Source organism: Ailuropoda melanoleuca, chromosome 2 (genome assembly GCF_002007445.2).
Source record: "Ailuropoda melanoleuca isolate Jingjing chromosome 2, ASM200744v2, whole genome shotgun sequence".
Lineage (NCBI taxonomy): Eukaryota > Metazoa > Chordata > Mammalia > Carnivora > Ursidae > Ailuropoda > Ailuropoda melanoleuca.
In genome coordinates, this window is record NC_048219.1 from 27511629 (window position 1) to 27534448 (window position 22820).

Consider the following 22820-nt stretch of genomic DNA (forward strand, 5'->3'; position numbering starts at 1 on the left):
ATGTTTTCCATATTTACTTTCATATTTAATATTTTAGTGTCTGCTCCTATATTTAAACTGCAATATTTAAATTGTTTAGTTGTGGTAAAATACACATAACAAAAATGATTATGATGGTGAATTTTACAAGTGTTCAGTTCAGTGGCATTAAGTACATTCACATTGTTGTGCACCATCATCACCATCCATCCACAGAATTCTTTTCCTCTTGCAAAAATGGAACTGAAACTACTGAACGATAATCTCCCGTTCCTCCTCCTTCTAGCCCCTGCCATCACTCCACTTTCCATCTCTGAGTCTGACCACCCTATATAAGTGAAATCATACAATATTTAGCCTTTAGTGACTGGTTTACTTCACTTAGCATACTTCCCTCAAGATTCATCCATTCAGTTGCAATTTTTAAGCTAATACAAGCTAAGAAAACATAGAAGTTCATAATATCAAGTGTGATTAACACTCCCTAATCCTCTTCTATTATTTTTACACGAAAATTTATTTTTACTTATGATGATTTTCTAGAATACAGCAAAATCATTCTGCTTAGGAAAGTTCCTCTTGACCTAAAGAACTTTGTATTGTTAACCATGAAAAATACACTTAGCAGAGTCTTCCTTATACCCAGTCACTTCACGTCTAGGTTCAATTACAAATGGAGTCAAAGATCAACAGCTTCATTAAACATATCCTTACCCTTAAAAGTTGATCGATGTCAATGACCAATACTTAAATGATGCCAGAGCAATGGACAATGGGGTCCCATATGACAAGCAAAAAAGGCCAGAAGCAAAAATCCATATATCATCAGTTCATATGTATCACAAAGCCCCCCACAATCAGAGCTCATTATGATGGAAAACATTCCATGGACTGTCTCTCATTTCATCAAGCACTGTTAAGCAGATAATGGAAGAGTTCTTGAAGTTGGCTACCACAGTCCTGCCTACATTTTTCCAGTAACAATATTAATACAGCTGCTAATGATAGTAGTAGTAATAATAATAATAATAAAGCAAGCACCATTTATGAACACCTACTTTAGCACCTACTATATAATTCAAGGGCATTTGATTTCTCTGTTCCTTATATCAATACTGAAATAATACCATTACTATATTATTACTGTTACGACACTCAGACTAGTGGCAGTCAGGCAGCTTAGTGAAGCCCACAATGTCAGAATTAGGATTCAGACCAGGTATCTCTAGCTCCAAAATTATGCCCCGCTCTTTCAATTATATAGTATTGCCTGAATGGCTCCTCATTCATGGGTAATATAATTACAGAACACAGACAAACCACCATGAAAACAAAATTTGTGTGCCACTTTAGGTAATCATAGTATTCTGTCAAAGTCATAGCAAATCATAGTTAAATGGCTGCTATGATATTCCTGTGTAATAATGCATTTAAGATACCCAAAATTATGGCCTTAACAACAGTTAGACTAATACAGAGAATGACCTTGGCCTTGTCAGGCCTCATTAATTCATGTTAAATTTTAAATATCCTACTATATACAACCTTGTTAATAACCACATCACTCGATACAGATTCAGCAACTTAAAATTTTCTGTCAGGAAAGGATATTTGAAATTTTTGTTTCTTCTCCACTGCTAATTTAAAAGGGGGAATAAATGCTGCTGTGAGTACATGGTATTCATTAAAACTTTTTAAAACTTACTAAGGCCATCTGACATCCACCACTTGGCTTACTTATTTTGTGATTTTCTTCTCTGCCGTGACTATTGGTTTGTGTAAAGTCAGAATATATGATTTACCAAACAATTCTGATGCTTCTCTCTTACCTCAAAACAATTACCTTTCTAAGAAATTAGAACTGGATTCTCCCTAATGCTTGAAAATACACTTTGTGCCAAGAACGAGGAAGAATAGATGGATGATTAAGAACTCCTTTAAACCTATTTCACAGAGTATAAATTGGCTACAAAAAGGGAATGCATGAGTCACCAAATCTGAGTGAACAGGAGTATAATGTTCCTTCTGATGTACATTTTTATGCTTAATGCCATTAACATGACCTTACAAAGACGAGGAAGAATTTCCTTAGGTTTTCTCTCAACCAAAATTCACAAAGTTGACCAAAGTATACACAAAAATATACCAAAGTCATTGCCAGGCAGGAGGAGGGAGAATACTATGGAGAGAAGAAACTTTCTATTCGCATCTGAGAGACTATAATGTATGAGTTCATGGATGGCTGTAAGACTTTCATAATCATTTGCAGCATTAGAAGACTATGAAATACAAACACGCTACAAAAGATATTCAGTAGGTCTGCTTATCTAAAATTCTTTTGGTAGCCTATATTCTCCCATAATGAATTTTTTTAAAAGATTCAGTATGTTATCATATCATTAAGGGAAGAAGAAAACTTAGGATGTCCATGCTGGAAAAATCCTTCATGACCTCATAAACTGATCAATATCTACTGTGTTTAGATAAATGTTTTCACAAGAAAGTCCTGTACAGTTTTCTTAAACACCTACCTCTTGTAGAACTGGGATAACAGGTGGTTTTCTCTGCTGCAGAAAGTACAGCACCATAAGGATATAAGCATATGAAGATAAACTTCCCCTGGAAGCATCTCCAATGTCACATCGCTAAAGAAACGTAACAATGATTGAAAATAAAACTTCAGAATCTTATTCGATGCATAAGTACTGACTAATTTGAAATACTATATTTTTGACCCATCAAACTGTCAAATATCTAAAAGTTAAAAACAAACTATTATGAGGATGGGTAAATAGGCACTCTCATACATTACTGATGACAGTATAAATTAGCATAAAATCTGTGAAGAATAATTTTATAGTATCAAAATTACAAAAGCATATCTCACTTAACCTAGCAATTCTGTTCTAAGAATTTATCCTGCAAACACACCAACCACCAAAAAATATGTGAAATAACCAAACAAGAAGCTTTTAAAATCACAGCACTGTTTTAACAGCAAAAAAACCAGAAACAACTTAAGACTCCTCAATAAAGCACAGGTTTTAAACAACTGATGACTGTCTACACAATTGAACAGGGTGTAGCCATTAAAAAAGAACAAGGAAGGAAAAGAAAAAGAACAATGAAGCTCTAGTATACTAATAGGAAGTAATTATCAATACTATTGATCAGTGAGAAAAGCAAAGTACAAAACAATGTTTTTAGTATATTTATACCCGTTATAAAAAGGATATAGGAAATGTATGTATTTGCTTATACTGGTATATTTCTGGGAGGATACAGAGGAACTTTTAACACCAGTTGCCTCTAGCAAGAGGCACTGGTTGGCTAGGAGACAGGTGTGGAAGGGAGATTCTCCACCAGACCTTTTGAATTCTGAACCACATGAATAAGTTGACTATTCCAAACAAAACTTTTAATTAAAAATAAATCCTAAAAGAATCCTCAGAGGCTTCCCCTGAGTAAGACTTTAGCTGATATTATATAAAGGGAGAGGAACAATTTCTCTGACGTGAAAGACTTAGTTTCATTAGCACAACTCCACTGAGGTACAGAACCATTATGCTAAAGTTATTCTGTGAGGTGAATCTAGAAAGTAGCCATATCAAATACAATTTGAAGATGTGGCTAAACGCCACTCTTTTCTAAGACAACCTCTGTCCACAAAGACATGTATAGGAATATCTAAACAAGTATGTCTCCCTACTGTGGAAGAGTGGATTTAGTGAAATGAAAATGCAACCAAGTCACTCAACTACTAAGAAGCCTTCCACCAATACATTAAAAAAATCAACTATTTATTGAGCAGCTACCATAAAGCAGGTACACTAAATTGGGGATACAGGTCTCCATCTTCACTGAGTTTACACACTTAGCTAAAAAAAGAAAACAGAATTCAGTATTATAAGTGTTATAATAGGAGAAACACAAGGTTTTACTGGGATTGTTTTGTTTTCTTGGCCAGAAAAATTTATGACTAAATCCAAATCTCAGATTTCCTAACCCAGAGATTCTTAACTAGGATGATAGGCCAATTCCCATACCTGGGGCTGAAAGTCTTTACTGCGCTGAGAAATTTTACTACTGATTAATTTACTCAAGTGTTATACATGGGAATAAAGCACATACAGGAAAAAACTAAGACACGACTCTAATAATTATAAACTTAAATCATTTACTGTTGAGTGCTTCCTTTAAAGAGCTCAGATAAACAAAAACTGAGAAGATACTTTTTGTAAGGCTGACATCAGTATATTTCATTTTAACTATCATGAGAATTATAACAAAGGAGATCATTAACTATTTCATAAATACCTTTGCAAACACTTTCATAGTATATCCCAAGTACTGTACTCTAGGATCAATAGCTGCATAAGTAGCTAGCATTCTTGTGTTATGTTGAGCCTGAAAAAAATTACATATTTGAAAGCATTTCAGATTTATTAAAATTAAACTTATAAATCAGATAAAAAAATATAATGTACTCCAAATATAATATATAATTGTAAAACTTAAAATACCTGTAAATGAGTCAAAAACTAATCTTCAATCTGAAGGAAATATCAAGATGATTCTTAAAAATATTTATGTCTTATAATGCTCACATTTGAAACTTTTAAACATAAATGTATAGTCAGTGATCGATAAACTTTTATTTTTTTTTTCTATAAACTTTTAAAAGGACAGGTGTAAACATACCTAGGTCTATACAGAAAGAGAAACTTACCAATGTATTATATAAACTGATATCACCTTCTAAACCACTTCGTCTATGTTCAAATTTTACTATAGGCACTTTGGCAGTAGTTATAGGCAAAATGTTTCTTAAACCTGATTTAAAACAAACAAACACAAAAACTTCATTAGGTTAAATAATTTTCATAAAGATAAAAAATATTTTGTTGTTTTAAAGCTGTAACTTAAAATTCATACCTGGATGTCTCTTAAGAATTTTTGCCAAATTTTCAATTATTTCTTTACAGTTTAATTTCTAAAAAACAAAAGAAACAAATAATAAAGTTTGTCTAACTCAATTTGGCCCTGTGCAAATTCACTTTAATGAGGCATTTAATACTAGCATTGCAAATCTCCAGCTACAAGCTACTCAAAGTGTGCAGTCTAGAGACCTGCAGTATCGCCATCATCTGGAAACTTCATGGAAATGCAGAATCTCAGGCCCCACCCCAGTCTACTGAGTCATAATCTACATTTTTAACAAGATTCCCAGGTAATTCACATCCACAGTAATGTGTGAGAAGTACAAAGACAGGAGAATAATGTTTTCAAAACGTAAATACATAACTAGAGATGGATCTGGTGAAGGCAAAACAGTATAGTGTTTAAGAATATAGGCTCTGAATTTAGACAAACCTGGATTCAGTCTTCAACTAAGTATTATTAACTAGCTGCGTGACTTTGACCAGATTCTTAACCTCTTGGAGCCTCATACTACTATTCTATAAAATCAAGTTAATTATAAACTCCTGCCCTATCAAGTAGTTGGAAGGATTACATGAGACATGTATGTAAAGCATTCAGCAGCATGCTTGGCACAAAATAAGCACTTTAAATCTGTCAGCTATTTATTGTCATTATGTTGATGAGGAAAAGTAATCCAATTATTACCAGTACCTACTTCTTCAAGAAAATTCTTACCTCTACAAATTTAAATACTTTGATTTTTTTTTTAAATCAGAGAAAGCATAGTTGATATGGTATCAATAACCATAATATAAGGAATAGGGAAGATAACGGCATTATAAATTAACTGGATTAAGCTGAATGGTATATCCATCAGTGCCCACACTTACTACTAAAATCACTTTTGCATATCCCCAACGTGCTCTTTTTAGCTACAAGAGAGCAGAAGTCATTGCAGCTGAACCTGAGAATTTCGAGGGAATCTACAGTTGCTAATTAACACATAATAAAAGATTATTTTTCTCTTTATTATACAAGGATACAATTTATGCTAAATTATAAAGTTTCAATTATGCCTCATCGGGAATAAAATGTATTCTTTTTCATTGCTTCAACTTTCCAGTGTGAATGGCACAGATGATATATTACAGACAAACCCTATTAGAAATCTGATTATTAAATTTTACACAGAAGGTATCTAAACCCTAACCTCCACCCCTGGATAAAATCATTTCCTATTCCCTCAGTTCTTGCTCTTCAAAATGGAGAGGGGCAGCCTCTTTCCAGCAGATGGCACTGAGTAGAAGTTAGTTAAGAACAACTAAAATATTTACAACTTCTCCATCTTTTTTTTAAAGATAAAATGTTAATTAATACCAGAAATAATTTCTTAGGGCCAGAAACAGGATCTACCACACATCTGTACTCTGCCATCTTTACTCTGGTTCTAACAATTTAAAAGCCACCTTTTGAAAAAATTTTCAAAAACGCACAGGTACACTATTCTGAATTTTTTTTTATAGTACAACAGAGGCTATACTGACACCACTACAGATGCCAGAAGCTTGGCCACACCCCAATCTTGCAAGCAGTCCCTGATTTTAAGACATGAATTCCAACAGTTATGTTGGTAAAGGAAGGAGCGACTATAGGAATCCCCTCCTTTCTAGTTGCTGCTAGGAAGACCTGGGATAATACTTCCCTGTCCAATCAGTCCCTTTCTTTACTGGAGCTTGGACAATCTTGTTTCCACTGCTGATGGTACATGAAGAAAGAAAGCATAAGTACCCACTCTCACGCTGAGACTGCTCTGAGGGGGAAGGTCTGCTCCTGGCATCTCACAGTGAAACTCCAGAAGTAGTGGTTAGGTTCTACAGTACTATTAGTACTATATTTCAGCTACATTATGGGTTAAATAAATTACAGAGAAGCAGTGAGATACAATGGAAAGAGCATGAATTGTGGAGTCAGACAGACCTGGGTACGAATCCCGGCTCCAACATTTACTAGCTGTGTGACCTTGGGCAAGTCAGTTTAGCTCTCAAAGCCTCAGTTTCCTCATCTGTAAAATGGGGGAAATTATCTACCTCGAAGGTGGTTGTAAGAATGAAATGGCCTCAAAAAATGTTAGTTCCCCTCCCCACCCAAAATAAGTTTCTAAAAGCTATCCTAGAACATGACATTTGTAACATTGCTGTACAGAAAAAAAAGTGTTCTAAGTGCCCCCAAATTACAATTAACTTGTACAACACAACTCATTTGTAAATTAGATGTCCACTTTTATTTTCTATCTTTAGTGATACAAAGATATCACCTAATGGAAGAGATATGAAAAGACAGAGGAAATGAGATCAGTGTTCACTACAGTAGCACCAGCTTCACATTGGTTCCAATGAAAAAAAATTCCAACTCTATGGTGTCTTAACTTTTTCCAAAAATTCATTACAAAGCACTTTTAACTTTTAGTGACATGGTTTTTGTGATCTAAAATTACTGAAACAGTAAATGTACTTACTTAGACATCTGAATGTCTTCTAAAATGATAGTGCTAAATGCTTTCACATTTCAAATACTACTATTGCTAATATATTTACACAAAGAATGACACCATGTTTTTATCAACACCACATACGCAATTTAAAATGCATTCACCGCTGGAAGAAAATAAAACTTCTACATCTCTTTCCAAACACTAACTCTTACCTCTGCATTTTCGTGGCCTTCCAGGGTCATACAAATATCCAGATCACTATCACGAAATCCAAATCCATTCTTAGAAGAGCCAAATAAGCACAATCTTGCCTTTTCTAAGTAAAGGAAAACAAAAGTCAAAGTTCTATAATTAGCAGGAAAGAGGAGTCTTCTATTACCTACGAATGAACTAACACAAGATGATCTTGTCTACTTCTATGGCTTAAATACCTTCCATTGCCAAATATATTGAGAAATTCCAAAATATTCATCTAAAGCCCAGATCTTTTGCCTAAGTTCCCACAACCTTTGTTTCTAACTGCTTTTTCCATTTTTTTACAGACATCATAAAATCAAGTCAAAACTAACTCTTCAGCTTTTACCTCAAACCTACTATTGCTCCTGTAATCCTATTCTCAGCAAAAAGTATCTTTATCTACTCAACTACCTACCATCAGAAATATATGTGTAGTTCTTAACACCTCTCTCTCTCAGCTTCTACATCCAAACAATCACCAAGTCCATTATTTCTTTCAACTTAACTATCTCATAAACTCATCTATTTTTCATCATTCTCCACATCACTGCCAACAGTAAAGTTCAGTATTTAGAGATTTATCTTTTGGAAATAAACAAGTTTTTTCAGGCACAATTCAAGTAGTTTTACAAAAATCACCTTAGTACACAGAATTAATTCTCCCGAAGTGAGTGATTAATCCATTTGATATAAATTATGATAGGGTTAGTCCTTCATATTTAGTGTCATTCAGTAACAGGTACCACTTCAAGTAAGCTGTCGCCTAACTGGATTGGATCTCTCTCGCTATTAATTCTTTAGATTATATAGATAAGAAATTCTGTATTTTCAAAACCTAATTCTACAATTCAGTTCTGATGTCCAACTTGAAATTTCAATGGCAACTGAGAGACATAAAAGAAGCTATGTTCATCAGGAAATAAAAGTGTGCATGAGTTTAATACAACAGATTTGGTCAGTACTTTACATACTAGCAAATATAACAGAAAATGGAATCCTATAGTATATAACAGATTATCTGTTATTTGTATATATAAGTACAAATTCATTCTGATTACATGTCAACTCTTTATCCTTTTCTAAGATATTTGGCCACAAAACTCTTGATTCTTCACCCTTGTACCCCAAATCTGCTCCTTCTGCTATTCTGCTACCTCAGTTAAATAATATCACCCAACTACTGGTAAAAGCCCTGAAACCATCCTTGACTCCTTTTTCCCCCTCATATCTACCATGTAAAGCATCAGCAAATCCTATTGGCTCTACATTCAAAATATGTCCTATATCTCCCCACTTCTCATTAACTCTTCTGGAACACTATTATGTCTCATCTGAACTCACGCAACAGCCTCAATTGTTCCTCTTGCTTCTATTCTTATGGACCTACACTCTAGTCTCTCAGATCATGTCACTTAAGTGTTAAAACATTCCAGAAATTCTTATTAGACATTCAAAATTCAAAACCCTTCTACCTATAAGGTCCTAATGATTCAATCTCTAGGCTATCTCTCAGACCTCATCTTTCTATTACAGTCTACCTCACACATTCCACTCCAGTCACACTAATGTCCCGCATGGCCTTCAAACATGACAAACATAATTCAATCTTGGGGTATTTGTACTTGCTATCCTTTCTCTCTAGAATGTTCTCTCCTCGGATATTCATATACCTTGCTCCTTCACATTATTCATGGCTCTCTTCAAATGTCACTTTACCACAGAGAACTACCATAATAGTACAGAGAACTACCCCATCACTATCCTTTTAATTACTACACTTTAATAGCATTTATTATTTCCTGATATTACATTAATATACCTATTATAGCTGACTATCTGTCTACCTTTCTTAATATAAGCTTCCCGAAAGCAGGTTTCACCTTTTGTATTGGTACTATATTCCCAGCACCTGGAATAGTACCTAAAACATAACATTCAATGAACACTTTAAAAATAAACAGAACTCAGACTAGATGGCTATAATAACAAAAACAATCAATTTTTAACATATGACATACCATCATATTCTTTTTGAATAAACTTTTCCAAGCCAATTAAAATTTGCTCCCTGTTGTGTTGTTCAGAAAAGGGTGGTGATAACTCATCTAAGTTAAAAAAAAGAAAAAGGAAAAAGGAAAAAGAAAAGTAAGGAAAATGGAATCTGAAAAGGTCTTCAATTTTTTACCCTAAACTCTTTACCTAAAATTTCATTATTTGTTAACTTCTCTGACTTTAAAATCATAAATGTTACTGGGGAAGGAAGGGGCAAGGGGACAGCTGAAAAATAATTTTTATAGGTTTATGTATGTTTCACATGATCATTTTCCCTATGAAATATCTACAAAATATATTCACCTCTACAAATTCTTTAATACTGTTTTCTTCAGACATTCTGCTCTTTTCCCATATACATGATTGTTTTTCCTACCTGTTAAGTCTATACTCAAATATTGTTATGTAAGGCACCTGACCCATTCAAACCTAAGTTCCCCAAACGCCTGGTCAAGATTCATACCTTCCCTATAAGATGCTTCCAGACAGAGCCCTCAATGACTTCTTAAGTGAATTTCTTTATTCCCTAAACCACTTGCCAGTTTATAGTAACCATTCAATTTTCTAGTTATTTCATTTATATTCATACTATTTTCCAAATAAGACCACATAGTCGTAAGAATAGTCTTCTTTCTACCTCCTCCTCCAGACTCATCCCCAAGAGTTAATACAGTAATGGGAAAAAAGCAGCAATTTACAGTAATGAATTAAACTAATATTTAGCTTTTGAAAAACAAATGTAGCATCTGTGGTTCCAAGCTGAATACAGGCATACCTCATACCTCATTTTATTACACTTCACTTTTTTGCACCAGACACTGTGTTTTTCACAAACTGAAGTTTTGCGTCAACCCTACACGGAGCAAGTCTATCAAGCACCTTTCCTCCAACAGCATTTGCTCACCTTATGTCTGTGTCACATTTTGGTAATTCTCATATTTCAAACTTTTTCATTATATTTTATTTGTTATGATGGTCTGTGTTCAGTGACCTTTAATATTATTGTTTTGGGGTGTCACAAACTGTACCCAAAGAAGACAACAAACTTAATCGATAAATGTCGTTATGTGTTCTGAACGCTCCACTGACAGGCCATTCTTCCCATCCCTCTCCCACCCCTCAGACCTCTCTATTCTCAGACACAACAATACTGAAATTAGGCCAATTAATAACCCTACAGTGGCCTCTAACCATTCAAGTGGAAAAAAAAATATCACATGTCTCCCACTTTACATCAAAAGCTAGAAATGATTAAGCTTAGTGAGGAAAGCATGTCAAAAGTCAAGACAGGCTTTAAGCCTCTTGCACCAAACAGTGAAGCTGTGAATGCAAAGGAAAAGTTCAAGGAAATTAAAAGTGCTACTCCAGTGAACACAGGAATGAGGGGCACCTGGGTGTCTCACTCAGTTAAACGTCTACCTTAGGCTCAGGTCATGATCTCAGGGTCCTGGGATCAAGCCCCGCATTAGGTTTCCTGCTGGAGGCGGGAGCCTGCTTCTCCCTCTCCCTCTGCAGCTTCCCCTGCTTGTGCTTGCTCTCTCACTCTCTCTCACATAAGAACGCGAAACAGCCTTATTGCTGGTATGGAGAAAGTGTGAGTGGTCTAAACAGATGATCAAACCAGCCACAATACTCGCTTAAGCCAAAGCCTAATCCAGAGAAAGACCCTAACTTTCTTCAATTCTATGAAGGTTGAGAGAGGTGATGAAGCTGCAGAAGAAAAAGTCTGAAGCTAGCAGAAGTGGGCTCAGGAGGTTTAAAAAAAAAGCCACTTGCATAACATAAAAGTGCAATGTGAAGCAGCAAGTGACCCAGATCTAGCTGAGATAATTAATGAAGGTGGTCACACTAAACAACAGATCTTCAACACTGGAAGATACCATCTAGGACTTTTATAGCTAGACAGAAAAATCAATGCCTGTCTTCAAAGCTCCATAGGACAGGCTGACTGTCTTGTTAAGGGCTAATGCAGTTGGAGTCTTTAAGCTAAAACCAATGTTCATTTACCAATCTGAAAATCTTAGAACCCTTAGGAATTATACTTAATGACAGCACAACTGTTTGCAACATGGTTGACTGAATATTTTAAGCCCACTGCTGAGACCTACTGCAGAAAAAAAGATTCAACATTACTGTTCATTGACATTGCACCTGGGCACCCAAGCTCTGGCAGAGATCTACATTAAGATTAGGGTTGTCTTCATGCCTACTAACCCAACATCCATTTATTCCACAGCCCATGGATCAAGGAGTCATTTCGACTTCCGTGTCCTCTTAAGAAATCCATTTTGTAAGGTTGTAGCTGCCTCTTCTGAATCTGTGCAAAGTAAACTGAAAATTTTTTGGAAGAGGAGTCACCATTCTAGATACCATTAAGAACATCTGTGATTCACAGGAAGAAGTCAAAATAGCAACATAAACAGGAGGAGCTTAGAAGTTGATTCCAGGGGCGCCTGGGTGGCTCAGTCGTTAAGCGTCTGCCTTCAGCTCAGGGCGTGATCCAGGCGTTATGGGATCGAGCCCCACATCAGGCTCCTCCACTATGAGCCTGCTTCTTCCTCTCCCACTCCCCGTTTGTGTTCCCTCTCTCACTGGCTGTCTCTCTCTCTCTGTCAAATAAATAAATAAAATCTTTAAAATAAAAAAAATAATAAGTTGATTCCAGCCCTCATGGATGAGTCTGAGGGGTTCGAGACTTCAGTGGAGGAAATAACTGAAGACGTGGTGCAGAGAGCAAGAGAACCAGAATCAGAAATGGAGCCTGAAGATGTGACTGAATTACTGCAGTCTCACGATATAACTTTAATGGATGAGGAGCTGCTTTTACTGGATGAGCAAAGAAAGTGGTTTCTTGAGATAGACTCTATTCCTGAAAATGCCGTGAAGACTGTTGAAATGACAACAAAGGATTTAGAATACTACATAAAATTAGTTGATAACCTTGATAAACATAGTTGATAAACGACTCCAATTTTGAAAGAAGTTCTGTGGATAAAATATCTAACAGCATCACATGCTACAGAATTCATTACAGGAAGAGTCAATCAATATGGCAAACGTCATTGTTATCTTATTTAAGAAACTGCCACAGACACCCTGATCAGTCAGTGGTCATCAGTTCTGATGCAAGACCCTCTACAAGCGAAAAGATTACGATTCACTAAAAAGCTCAGATGATGTTTAACATTTCTTTTTAGCAATAACGTATTTAATTAAGGTATATACATTGTTTTTCTTCAGACATAATGCTATTGCATACTTAACAGATGTCAGTATAGTGTAAACATAACTTTCGTATGCACTGGGAAACAAAAAAAATTTGACTCACTTTATTGCAACACTCACTCTATTGTGGTGGTCTGGAACCCAACCCACAATTATCTCCGAGGTATACCTGTAGCTGAATTACAGGTGATTTTTTTATTATTAAAGTGGTGAAACTATTCTGTATGATACTATATGGGTAATACATGACACAATGCACTTGTCAAAATTCACAGAACTTTGCACCACAAAGAGTCAACTTTACAGCATGCCAATTTAAAAAATCATCTCGGCGGCTGGGGAATCAGGGTGGAATGAAGGCTGTAACAAAACAATCTACATGTGTAAGAGAACTTCATTCAAGGGAGTGAGGGAAAAGGCACTCAACTCTGAAAATGAGTGGGGTTTGTAAGACTAAGGGCAAAAGGAATATACATAAGTACTATACTCTAATTGATGAAGTTATTTCCCATAGGGGATAAGAGTTCTGATAATGTTTTACATGTGTACTTAAATGAGACAATTAAACAAATAGGTAGCAGATGATGGGAGCCAGGTTTCTCATTGGGAGTAGGAAATTTATAGATAAGCAGAAAGAAGAGTCTTCTGAATTAGCCATATGGTAATGTATTCAAGTTGAAGCCATCAGTACAAAGGTCATGTTTAACTTAATATAAGATGGTCACATATAGAAATTTTTATAGATATGAACATATACTAAGTCAGTATGTATATATAATTTTCTCGCTCAGAGAGGGCCTAAAAGCAACAACACCCAATAACAGCAAGCACCCTAGCTTCCAGATCCTGGTTTCTAATACCATTCTCCGATAAAAGGAACCAGGGCTCTTTGGAGAAATACCTAATTCTAGGACTGGGGTGGAAAATATACATGATGAGCCTGGACCATCTTGTAGTGCCAGAAAGTAAGGAAGTGCTAAAAAAAAAAAAAAAACAAACAAACAAATAAACAAATTAAAAAACCCACACACTGATGGAGGTATATTAAAGAATCACAAGAACGAAATGAAAGAGCACCCAATAGCCAAATCTGGAACAACATGAGCAACAAAGTAGTATTAGATCATAACCCAAATTATAAAATATCCATGAGTTCATACAGAGATATAAAAATGAATGAATAAATAAAAACAACTGTAATGTGTTATACCTTAATAAAGCTGCTGGGAGAAAAAAATGTGCCACAATCCAGCTATTCAACTCCTAGGTATTACTCAAGAGAAATTAAAGCATATATTCATACCCAGACCCACACACAAATGTACAGAGCAGATTTACTTGTAACAACTAAAATTTAGAAACTAGTCAACAGGTGAATGGTAAACAAACCGTGGCACATCCATATAATGAAACACAGCTCAGCAATAAAAATGAATGAAACATTTACACACATCACAACATGGATGAATCTCAAAACAACTATGCTAAATTAAAGAAGCCAGGACCCCCACCTCAGGAAAAAAGAGTACATTCTATGTGATTCTATTTATATAGAACTCTAGAAAATGCAAACTAATTCATAGTGACTAAAAGCAGGTAAGTGGTAGCGTGGCAAGAGACTGGGATAGGAAAGGGTAGGGCAAAGGTATTACGATGGAGAACTAAATGTTATGACATCAGAAATTTTATCTTATCTGGGACACAGCAAGTAATTAAAAAAAAAAAATGTTTGCTGAGTGAAGGTTCATCCCAGGTACACCATAAATGTTTGCTGAAAAAAGGTATGTAAGGCTCTTCCCAAAATATTATAGCCTTATCTCCCTCTATTATCTTTCTCGTATTCTACCAAATCCAAGGCAATTCTTCTTCCAAAGAAACTATACACCCTATACTTTTGTGTATAATCTCCCAGATCTGAAAAGTAGTTCAAGATCCATCTCAAATGCCTCACCATTAATTCTAATTCCTCTGATCCACCCCAGTTAAAATTGTGTTTGCACTGCATTTTGTTTACCACTACTATAGCATGTAATATATTCTGCTCCCAATCATGGCAATATTCATACATATCATATATCCGTCTAGAGCAGAACTGTGCAAGAGCACTTCAATGATGGAAATGTTCTCTATCTGGACTGTCCAATTCAGCAGCCACATGTAACTACTCATCACATGTAACTACTCAGTACTTGAGATGTGACTAGTAAAAATGAGGAATTTGGTTTTTAATTTCATTTTAAATAAATTTAAATAATGGCTACTACATTAGACAGCACAGATCCAGAGTCTAAGCTCTTTAAAAACAACACATAATATGGACCCTGTATTCCCCTTGGCATTTACCACAGTGCTGTGCATTTAGCAGGCATTTAGTAAGTGTCTGTTGTTGGGGCTCTAAACTATTAAAAAACCTCTCTCAAAACAAAATGTAAGCAAACTGTTTTTAAATAAGAAAATATTCAAAACCTAGGAAAGAATCTACTCAGAATAGCTCTAGTAATAAAAGACTTACCAAAACATCTTTTACATACTAAATCAAGTATTTCCCGAAATCGATTTGTCATCGGTGGTAGAGGTTTTAGATCGATTTTCCTGAAATCCTCTGGACAATCATTTTTTGAATGGCCATCTTTTTTGCAGATGCTGCATACTATCGTTGGTGGCTATACAAAGGTAAAAAAATAATCTAATAATCTAATAAACTATTGAGGAACTTCATCATCACTTAGAAAGCTGGTCAAAAAGACTCTTTTACGTAACTCAATTCTGATAACCTGTGCTTCCAGGAGGTTTAAAAAAAAATAAAAGAGTATTAATTGAATGCAGCGTTAAATGTAAAAACCATTATTTTAAGCCAACCACTTTAACTCTCCTCCCCCCTAAAATGATATTACCAAGATCAGATTTACCCAAAGATGTACAATACAGGAAATACTAGAAGATGGAATTTGTATTGGTTAATGCAAACATTTCAGTCAGCTCCCAATATGAAATATAGGCATTAATTTAACCCACTGAGATCTTTAATGAAGTAGATTATAAAGAAATCTCAAGTGGCACCTTTCATTTCACTCCAAACATTTTCTATCTTCACAGTCATTCAATCAATTATAAAACCCTCACTTGGCTATTTGGTTCAATTTATTACACTAGCATGGTACTCAAGAAACTAAACTGTAGGGCTAAACTCTAAAAATAACTTTGCTTCATACAAGGAATAACTCTTATGCTATGAAGTTAATTGCAAACCCTATACTACCATTTAAAATGTATTCCAATGGACTACCAGCAATGTAGTTAAAACAGTAAAAACGTATCCCAACTAGCTGAACAAAACATATGGTGAAGGAAGAGCATTATTCTTTTCTTTATTGTAAAATGCCTAGATCCCAGAGAGCCTTTTCCCCCAGGATTAGCTTGAACATTTACCTAGCCATGAACTCTGATGCAAATTATATACAGAAGCCTCTAGTTGTGGGAATGCTGTGCTATGAACTAATTAACAGTACCATAGGAATTTTTATTAGCTTTTCTACTTGGTTTACACATGATCTGTATCTTTACACATGATCTAATCTTTTTTTCATGTTGGGTGCTGATATATCTATTATGTACACTGCATTTGAAGCAATGCAACTTAGCTAAAACTTTCTTTTATTAACAAAGTAGTTACTGCTTATTTTCTGTTACTGGGGTATTCTATTTTCCATAACTTATCAAGTTAAAGTTCAGACTATCCCACTTTAAAAGTAGAAAAGTTAAGACTCCATTAATTTATAAAGGATATGCCAATATCCAAAGAAAAGCTCAATGGCAGAGAATCTGGATTCTTCATATTTTTGGTATCTGATATTAGTTTCTGCTCAACTATCTTTATTAAATTTATATTCACTCACCTCATGTCAAAAAAACCCAAAACTTTAAAGCTGAATACTATTAGAATTTACAAGCCTTGTACTCTTCTTTGTAGAAGAAAAAATAAACATATATATATAAAAAAAACTTAAAATATTTGCTGCCTCTGCCAAACTGATTTTCATAACATAGCTGATGAATCCTTTTATATGAGAAAGTGAAATAAACCAACTAGTAATAGGGTGCTGAAACCTCCTGAGGTTTTATATACATTCTTTAAAGACAACTACAGGAAAAAATGTAAAAAGGAAAAGCGAAAATATACACCAAAATATAATAGTCTACCATCACAGAAGCTGTTTTTACATTTCTGAATCTAAAAACTATAAATACAGTCCTAAAAAACCCCCACAAAATCTTAGAAATTGTTTACAAACTGTATCCTACCTTGCCAGAGGTTAAAATAAACTTATCAAACACATAATATAATTCCTGGGTGGGGTGGTTATCATCATCATTAAGGTCAGAAGCATCTTCTGTAGCTTTGCAGTTGCAAGAGGTAGCAGATGTGTCAGTGCTCACATTCTGATGTGAACTCTCTGTTTCTATATTTGACCTGCAGTCTGTACCAACAGATTCATCTGGGTCAGGGGATTTATAATCAATGCAATTACATTGGCTGAGTTCCTTTTTTAAGTAAGTTTCTGAAGGTGCTAAATCATCTTGTTTCTTATTTGATTTTGGCTCTAATTCACTGCCTTCACCAGTAGAAAGACAAGATTCCTGTCCAAGTTCAGCCAAATCTAGTTCATTTACCAACAAACTGTCATCTTCAGTAATACATCTCTGTGATGTACATTCCATTTCATCATATTTATCAGGTTGACCTCTTTCTGCATTTATTTTTTCTGTGCTTTCTCCAAGTAGAGTGCAACTGGATGCCATATTGTCAGACTTCACTGGTTTCTTATTGCTTACTTTCCCCTTCTCTTTTTTCATGGAATTCACTGTAGATTTATTTCCACCCTTCCTCTGAGGACAGGCAAAATACCGATAAGCTGCCCTGAATCTCTCCACAACATATTCATAAACAAGCTGGCTGTTTAAGCTCCGTGCAACATTCCTCTTGACTGAAAATGGATCTAGTAAAAAAGGAAATGGTCAGTTGCTCAGTATCTACTAACAAACTACAATTCCAAGCTTACCCAAACAGATCTGAACTACTGTCAGCAAAATACATTTTCCCAAAGCTTTCCTAACCTAAGTTCTAAGTGGGAGTTCCTATAAACTGAGTAGGGGAAATACAATAGCAGCATCTTTTCCTTTGTTTCTGTCATAAAATAAAACACTAAGGGGAAAAGAGAGAAAAGAATAATAATAAGGGTAATTAATGAGAGGTTAGCCGAGGACACCAACTCAGTAATTACAAAATTTCAGTGATAAAATTGGTAGACAAAGGCATACTGTTGTCTTCCTTATACTGTCATTAGATGAAATTTTTCAAACCTCTAGGACCCATTCATAATTTTCATCTCTTATCACAATTTTCTTTAGCTACATACTCCTTGCAATTTAAACAAACAAAATATAACCTAAAACTCTCAAAGCTTCAAGTTAAAAAATATGCTTTTAACATTTAACTTCAGTGAGATCAGAAAATTAAAGAAAGCAATAAGGAGAAATTAAAAAGTAGGAAAAAAGAGATCTAAGAAAGTAATAATTAAACCAAAATTTAAATTTTGGTCCAGTCTAAAATGGGTATGCTGAAAAGGCTTATATCAACTACACCCTCGATACTAAGAAAATATAAAAGACCTCGAAAATGCTTATGAGTTTTTGGATTTTATAAGCCTTAAATACAAATATACCCCAGGAAAAAAGAACAAATAGACGACACCCAAAAGACAATGCGTATTTTCTCCGTTACTGCAGATCACTAAGTAAAAGGATTAACAAGCAGATGTTAACATTTGGGCATCTGGGGGCGCCTGGGTGGCACAGCAGTTAAGCGTCTGCCTTCGGCTCAGGGCGTGATCCCGGCGTTATGGGATCAAGCCCCACATCAGGCTCCTCTGCTGGAAGCCTGCTTCTTCCTCTCCCACTCCCCCTGCTTGTGTTCCCTCTCTCAATGGCTGTCTATCTCTGTCAAATAAATAAATAAAATCTTTAAAAAAAAAAAAAATTTGGGCATCTGTTACTTTTTGCTATTACGTAAGTCCACAGGCTGTTCTCTAAACGCAAAAGCTTTTCCTCTCCTTCTAGAAGAAGAAAAAGCCGAGAAGACAAATTATGACAGCTACAAGCTCTAGAGCTCATTTATTTACTATATATAAGTATACAAGACGTTAAGTACATCTTTGAGTCTATAAGAGTATCTGTGGGTCTAGAGAAGGCCAACAGAGGAAAGGGAACAGAAGATTGTGTTGTCTAAACAGACTAAAATGATGGACAGAAATTCAATTCCCATCTATAAAAAGTGAGTGAAATGTCGCTAAATTTTCTAGAAACCATTCTCTATTAATTTGCAACTCTAAAGATCTTAATATTCTTGGGATTTGATGTGAAACTTTTTTGTCAACATCAATTTTTTTTTATTTTTTCAAATCAGTCTTTAGCTTAGCTACATTTAACAACTGAGGTACCTTTTTTTAATGTTTTTTAAGTATAGCTGACATATGTTACATTATAGTTTCAGGTGTACAACATAGTGATTCAACGACTCTATAGTTATGCTATGCTCACCACAAGTGTAGCTCATCTGTCACCATACTACGCTACTACAACACCACTGATTATATTCCCTACATATACCCCCATGACTTACACATTCCATAGCGATGAAGTACCTTAGAAGACAATGGAAAAACTGGATTTTCAAATTATATTTTAAAATAATTTTATGACAGAAACTTACAGGAACACTCTGAGATTGTTTTGAATAACTTTTCTATTTTTCTGTATTTTTGAAATTTTTCAAAAGAATTAAAAAATAAAAATAAAGGCATGTAATAAGCTAATAACACTATTAGTTACAGATTTGAAACCTTAAAATAAGTATTAATCCCATAGAACTATCATGGACTTGATGAAGAATTTACCTGACATACACAATGACAACCTAGTGGCATATATAGTGCTACAAAGCCATGGGATATAACTCACGTGGCCAAAAGAGAGAGCTCTGGGTTCTTCATCCCCTTACTGTATTAGAAACAAATGATTGAGTGGCACACAAAAACATATTCTCCAAAAGAAATATAACGTATCATCTCACCTTCAATGGCTATACGCCTTTTAGGCCAGTTTTTGTTTTCTCTTGTTAAAATATCTTGCATCCGTACACATATGACATATTCTTCCAAAGCAAAATCCAGTGTGTAAAATTTTAGCAGCTCTAACCACAACTGTCCCAAGGATACCTGATTTGGTGTTCCCAATGTTAAAGGAGACTGGAAAAGAAAAAATACTTTTCATTTAAGCTTCACAAAACTACAGAATCATTGAATTTTCAGTTTAAAAAGAACTTAGAAATTACCTTCACAAAAACTGAGGCATAACTTGCCAAAAAGCAGTCTGTGACACAGCTGGAAACACAGTCTTAGTTTACTGACTCCTAGATTCTACGTTCTTCCCACTAAACCAGTAAGTCTCAACTTTGGCTGCACATCAGATCACACCGGGAACATTAAAATACACTAATACCTCAACTCCATATCATTCCCACCTCCCATACCCTTCCCTAGATTCTGATTTAACTGACCTGGGCAATGGGATCTTTAAAACCCCCTAAGTGATTCTCAAGTGCAGCTAAGGTTGCAAACCACTGCATAATAATTACTATAGCTCCTTACTGTAGTAATTACTTTAAAAATCTAAGTAAATGCCCTGAGCTATCAAAAGCTAATTCCTTCATTCAGCAAACATTTATTTAGAACCTACTATGTCCCTGGCACTGTGCTGGGGATATAAAAAAATAATGAGCGCTCATGCTTAAACATAATGGTCACTATGAATCACTCACTCTTTTTAAGTGTTACATATATAGTAACTATTATTTCTAACAACTCCATAAAGCAGACACTACAGGTCAAGGATCTGACTCAGGACCATCTGGCTACTGAATTTATGTTGCTAATCACTATACCTACCATACTGCCACTCAAATAAGGTGAGGTCCTACTTCAGAGTATTAGGAGAGGAAGAAACAATTTAACAATTACAGTAAAGGCTATGTGCTAAAATGGGCCTCTAAAGCAGGGGGGTTTTAACAAAAGAGGTAATACCTGAATTCTAAAGGAACTAGCTAAATAAAGACTGGCTAAAAGTGACCACTAAGGAGCATAAAGACATGAAACAGTCATCCACTCATTCAATTCTACAACTATTCATCGAGTGCCTACTATGTGCCAGGCACTTGGGATATATCCGTGAAAAAAACAACCCCAAGATCGTTGCCTTAGTGGATCTTACTTTCCAGACAAAGATGATAACAAAAAACAAGTAAATTATATAGCAAGTTAGAAAAGGCAAAGTGCTGTGGAAATAAAAAAAAAGTTGAGTAGGTTTAGTAAAAAAGGAGTGGGAGTATGGGAGCATGACATGCTTTCAGTGTTATATAGCGTGGTCAGGACAGGCCTTGTTAAAAAGGTATGATGTGAAGAAGAGGGAAAAGTGTTCTAGGAATAGGGAACAGATAGAGCAAACACACTAAATAGGAGTGTGACTAGCTTTAAAAAGAAAACCAAGAAAGCTAGTGTGGTAGAGAAAAGGGAAGAAAAGAAGAGAAAAACAAAGGGCTACTCAGTAAGAACTCCTCAGCTTTTATTCTAAATTAAATGAGGAGCAACTGAAGCGTTTTGAGTGTGGAGAGGAGGAAGGATATAGTATGACTTAAGTTTTCAAAGAACCATCCCGATTGTTGTGCTAAGAACAGACTATAGTTGACTTTTGAACAACATGGAGGTGAGGGGCACACCGACCTGAGGTCAAAATCTGCATATAACTTGACTCCGTCAAAACTTAACCACTAATAGCATGCTGTTGACCAATAGCAAACATAGTCAACTAATACATGTTTTATATATTTATTATGTACTGTATTCTCACAATAAAGTAAACTGGAGAAAAGAAAATGTTAAGAAAATTATAAGGAAGAGAAAAATACATTTACAGTACTATACTATATTGAAAAAAAATCCACATAAGTGGACCTGCACAGTTCAAATCTATGTTATTCAAGGGTCAACTGTATAAAGAAAAATGGTAGATACAGGAAAGCTCATTATGAGGCTATGGTAGTAATCCAAGCCAAAGATGATGGTGGGTAGGACCAGCATGTTAACGGTGCAGGCGGTGAGAAGTAATCAAATTCTAAATATATTTTGAAACAGAAATGACAAGATTTCCTGACAGACCTGATATAGGGTATAAAAGAAGTAAAGGATCATTCCAAGGTTTCTGATTGAGAACTGAAAGGATGAAGTACCATCAACTTAGATGTGAACATTGCATCCAGGAGTCCAGTTTTAGGCATGTTAAGTTTAAGACCTCTATTAGACATCTAAGTAGACACATTAAATAGGCAGTTGGATACAACTACAGAATTCAGGAGTGTGGTTTGGCTGAAGACTTAAAATTTGGGAGTATCATACAGATGGTATATAAAACCTATGCAACTGGATCCACTGGTCTGGATGTATCTACACACCAAGGGAGTGTAGATATGGAAGACAGGAGGGGATCAGGGACTGAGCCTTGGAACATGCCAACGTTAAGGGACTAAAGAGGAAAGGAGAAACCAGGAAAGGAGGCTGAGAAGAAAAAATCAGCCATGGATGTGCCATCCTGAAAGTCAAGTTAAGAAATTTTTCAGAGGTGGGGCGCCTGGGTGGCACAGCGGTTAAGCGTCTGCCTTCGGCTCAGGGCGTGATCCTGGCGTTATGGGATCGAGCCCCACATCAGGCTCCTCTGCTATGAGCCTGCTTCTTCCTCTCCCACTCCCCCTGCTTGTGTTCCCTCTCTCACTGGCTGTCTCTATCTCTGTCAAATAAATAAATAA

The 22820-nt window shown here is 35.4% G+C and overlaps 1 protein-coding gene across 11 annotated transcripts in view; it reads right to left on the minus strand.

Annotated features, from left to right (window-relative positions):
• The window catches only part of TUT4 (terminal uridylyl transferase 4), a 117415-nt gene that overhangs the window by 20093 nt on the left and 74502 nt on the right, over positions 1–22820 (minus strand). For 10 of the 11 annotated variants that reach the window (XM_034652656.1, XM_034652649.1, XM_034652628.1 and 7 more), the window contains 9 exons: positions 20037–20211; positions 17210–17904; positions 15420–15570; positions 9649–9735; positions 7606–7709; positions 4915–4972; positions 4709–4812; positions 4297–4386; positions 2511–2624 (listed from right to left, as the gene is read on the minus strand). In XM_034652656.1, coding sequence (XP_034508547.1) covers positions 2511–2624; positions 4297–4386; positions 4709–4812; positions 4915–4972; positions 7606–7709; positions 9649–9735; positions 15420–15570; positions 17210–17904; positions 20037–20211 — 1578 coding nt within the window. The remainder of the gene's footprint in view (positions 1–2510; positions 2625–4296; positions 4387–4708; positions 4813–4914; positions 4973–7605; positions 7710–9648; positions 9736–15419; positions 15571–17209; positions 17905–20036; positions 20212–22820) is intronic. The other variant, XM_034652635.1, reaches the window with a different exon arrangement.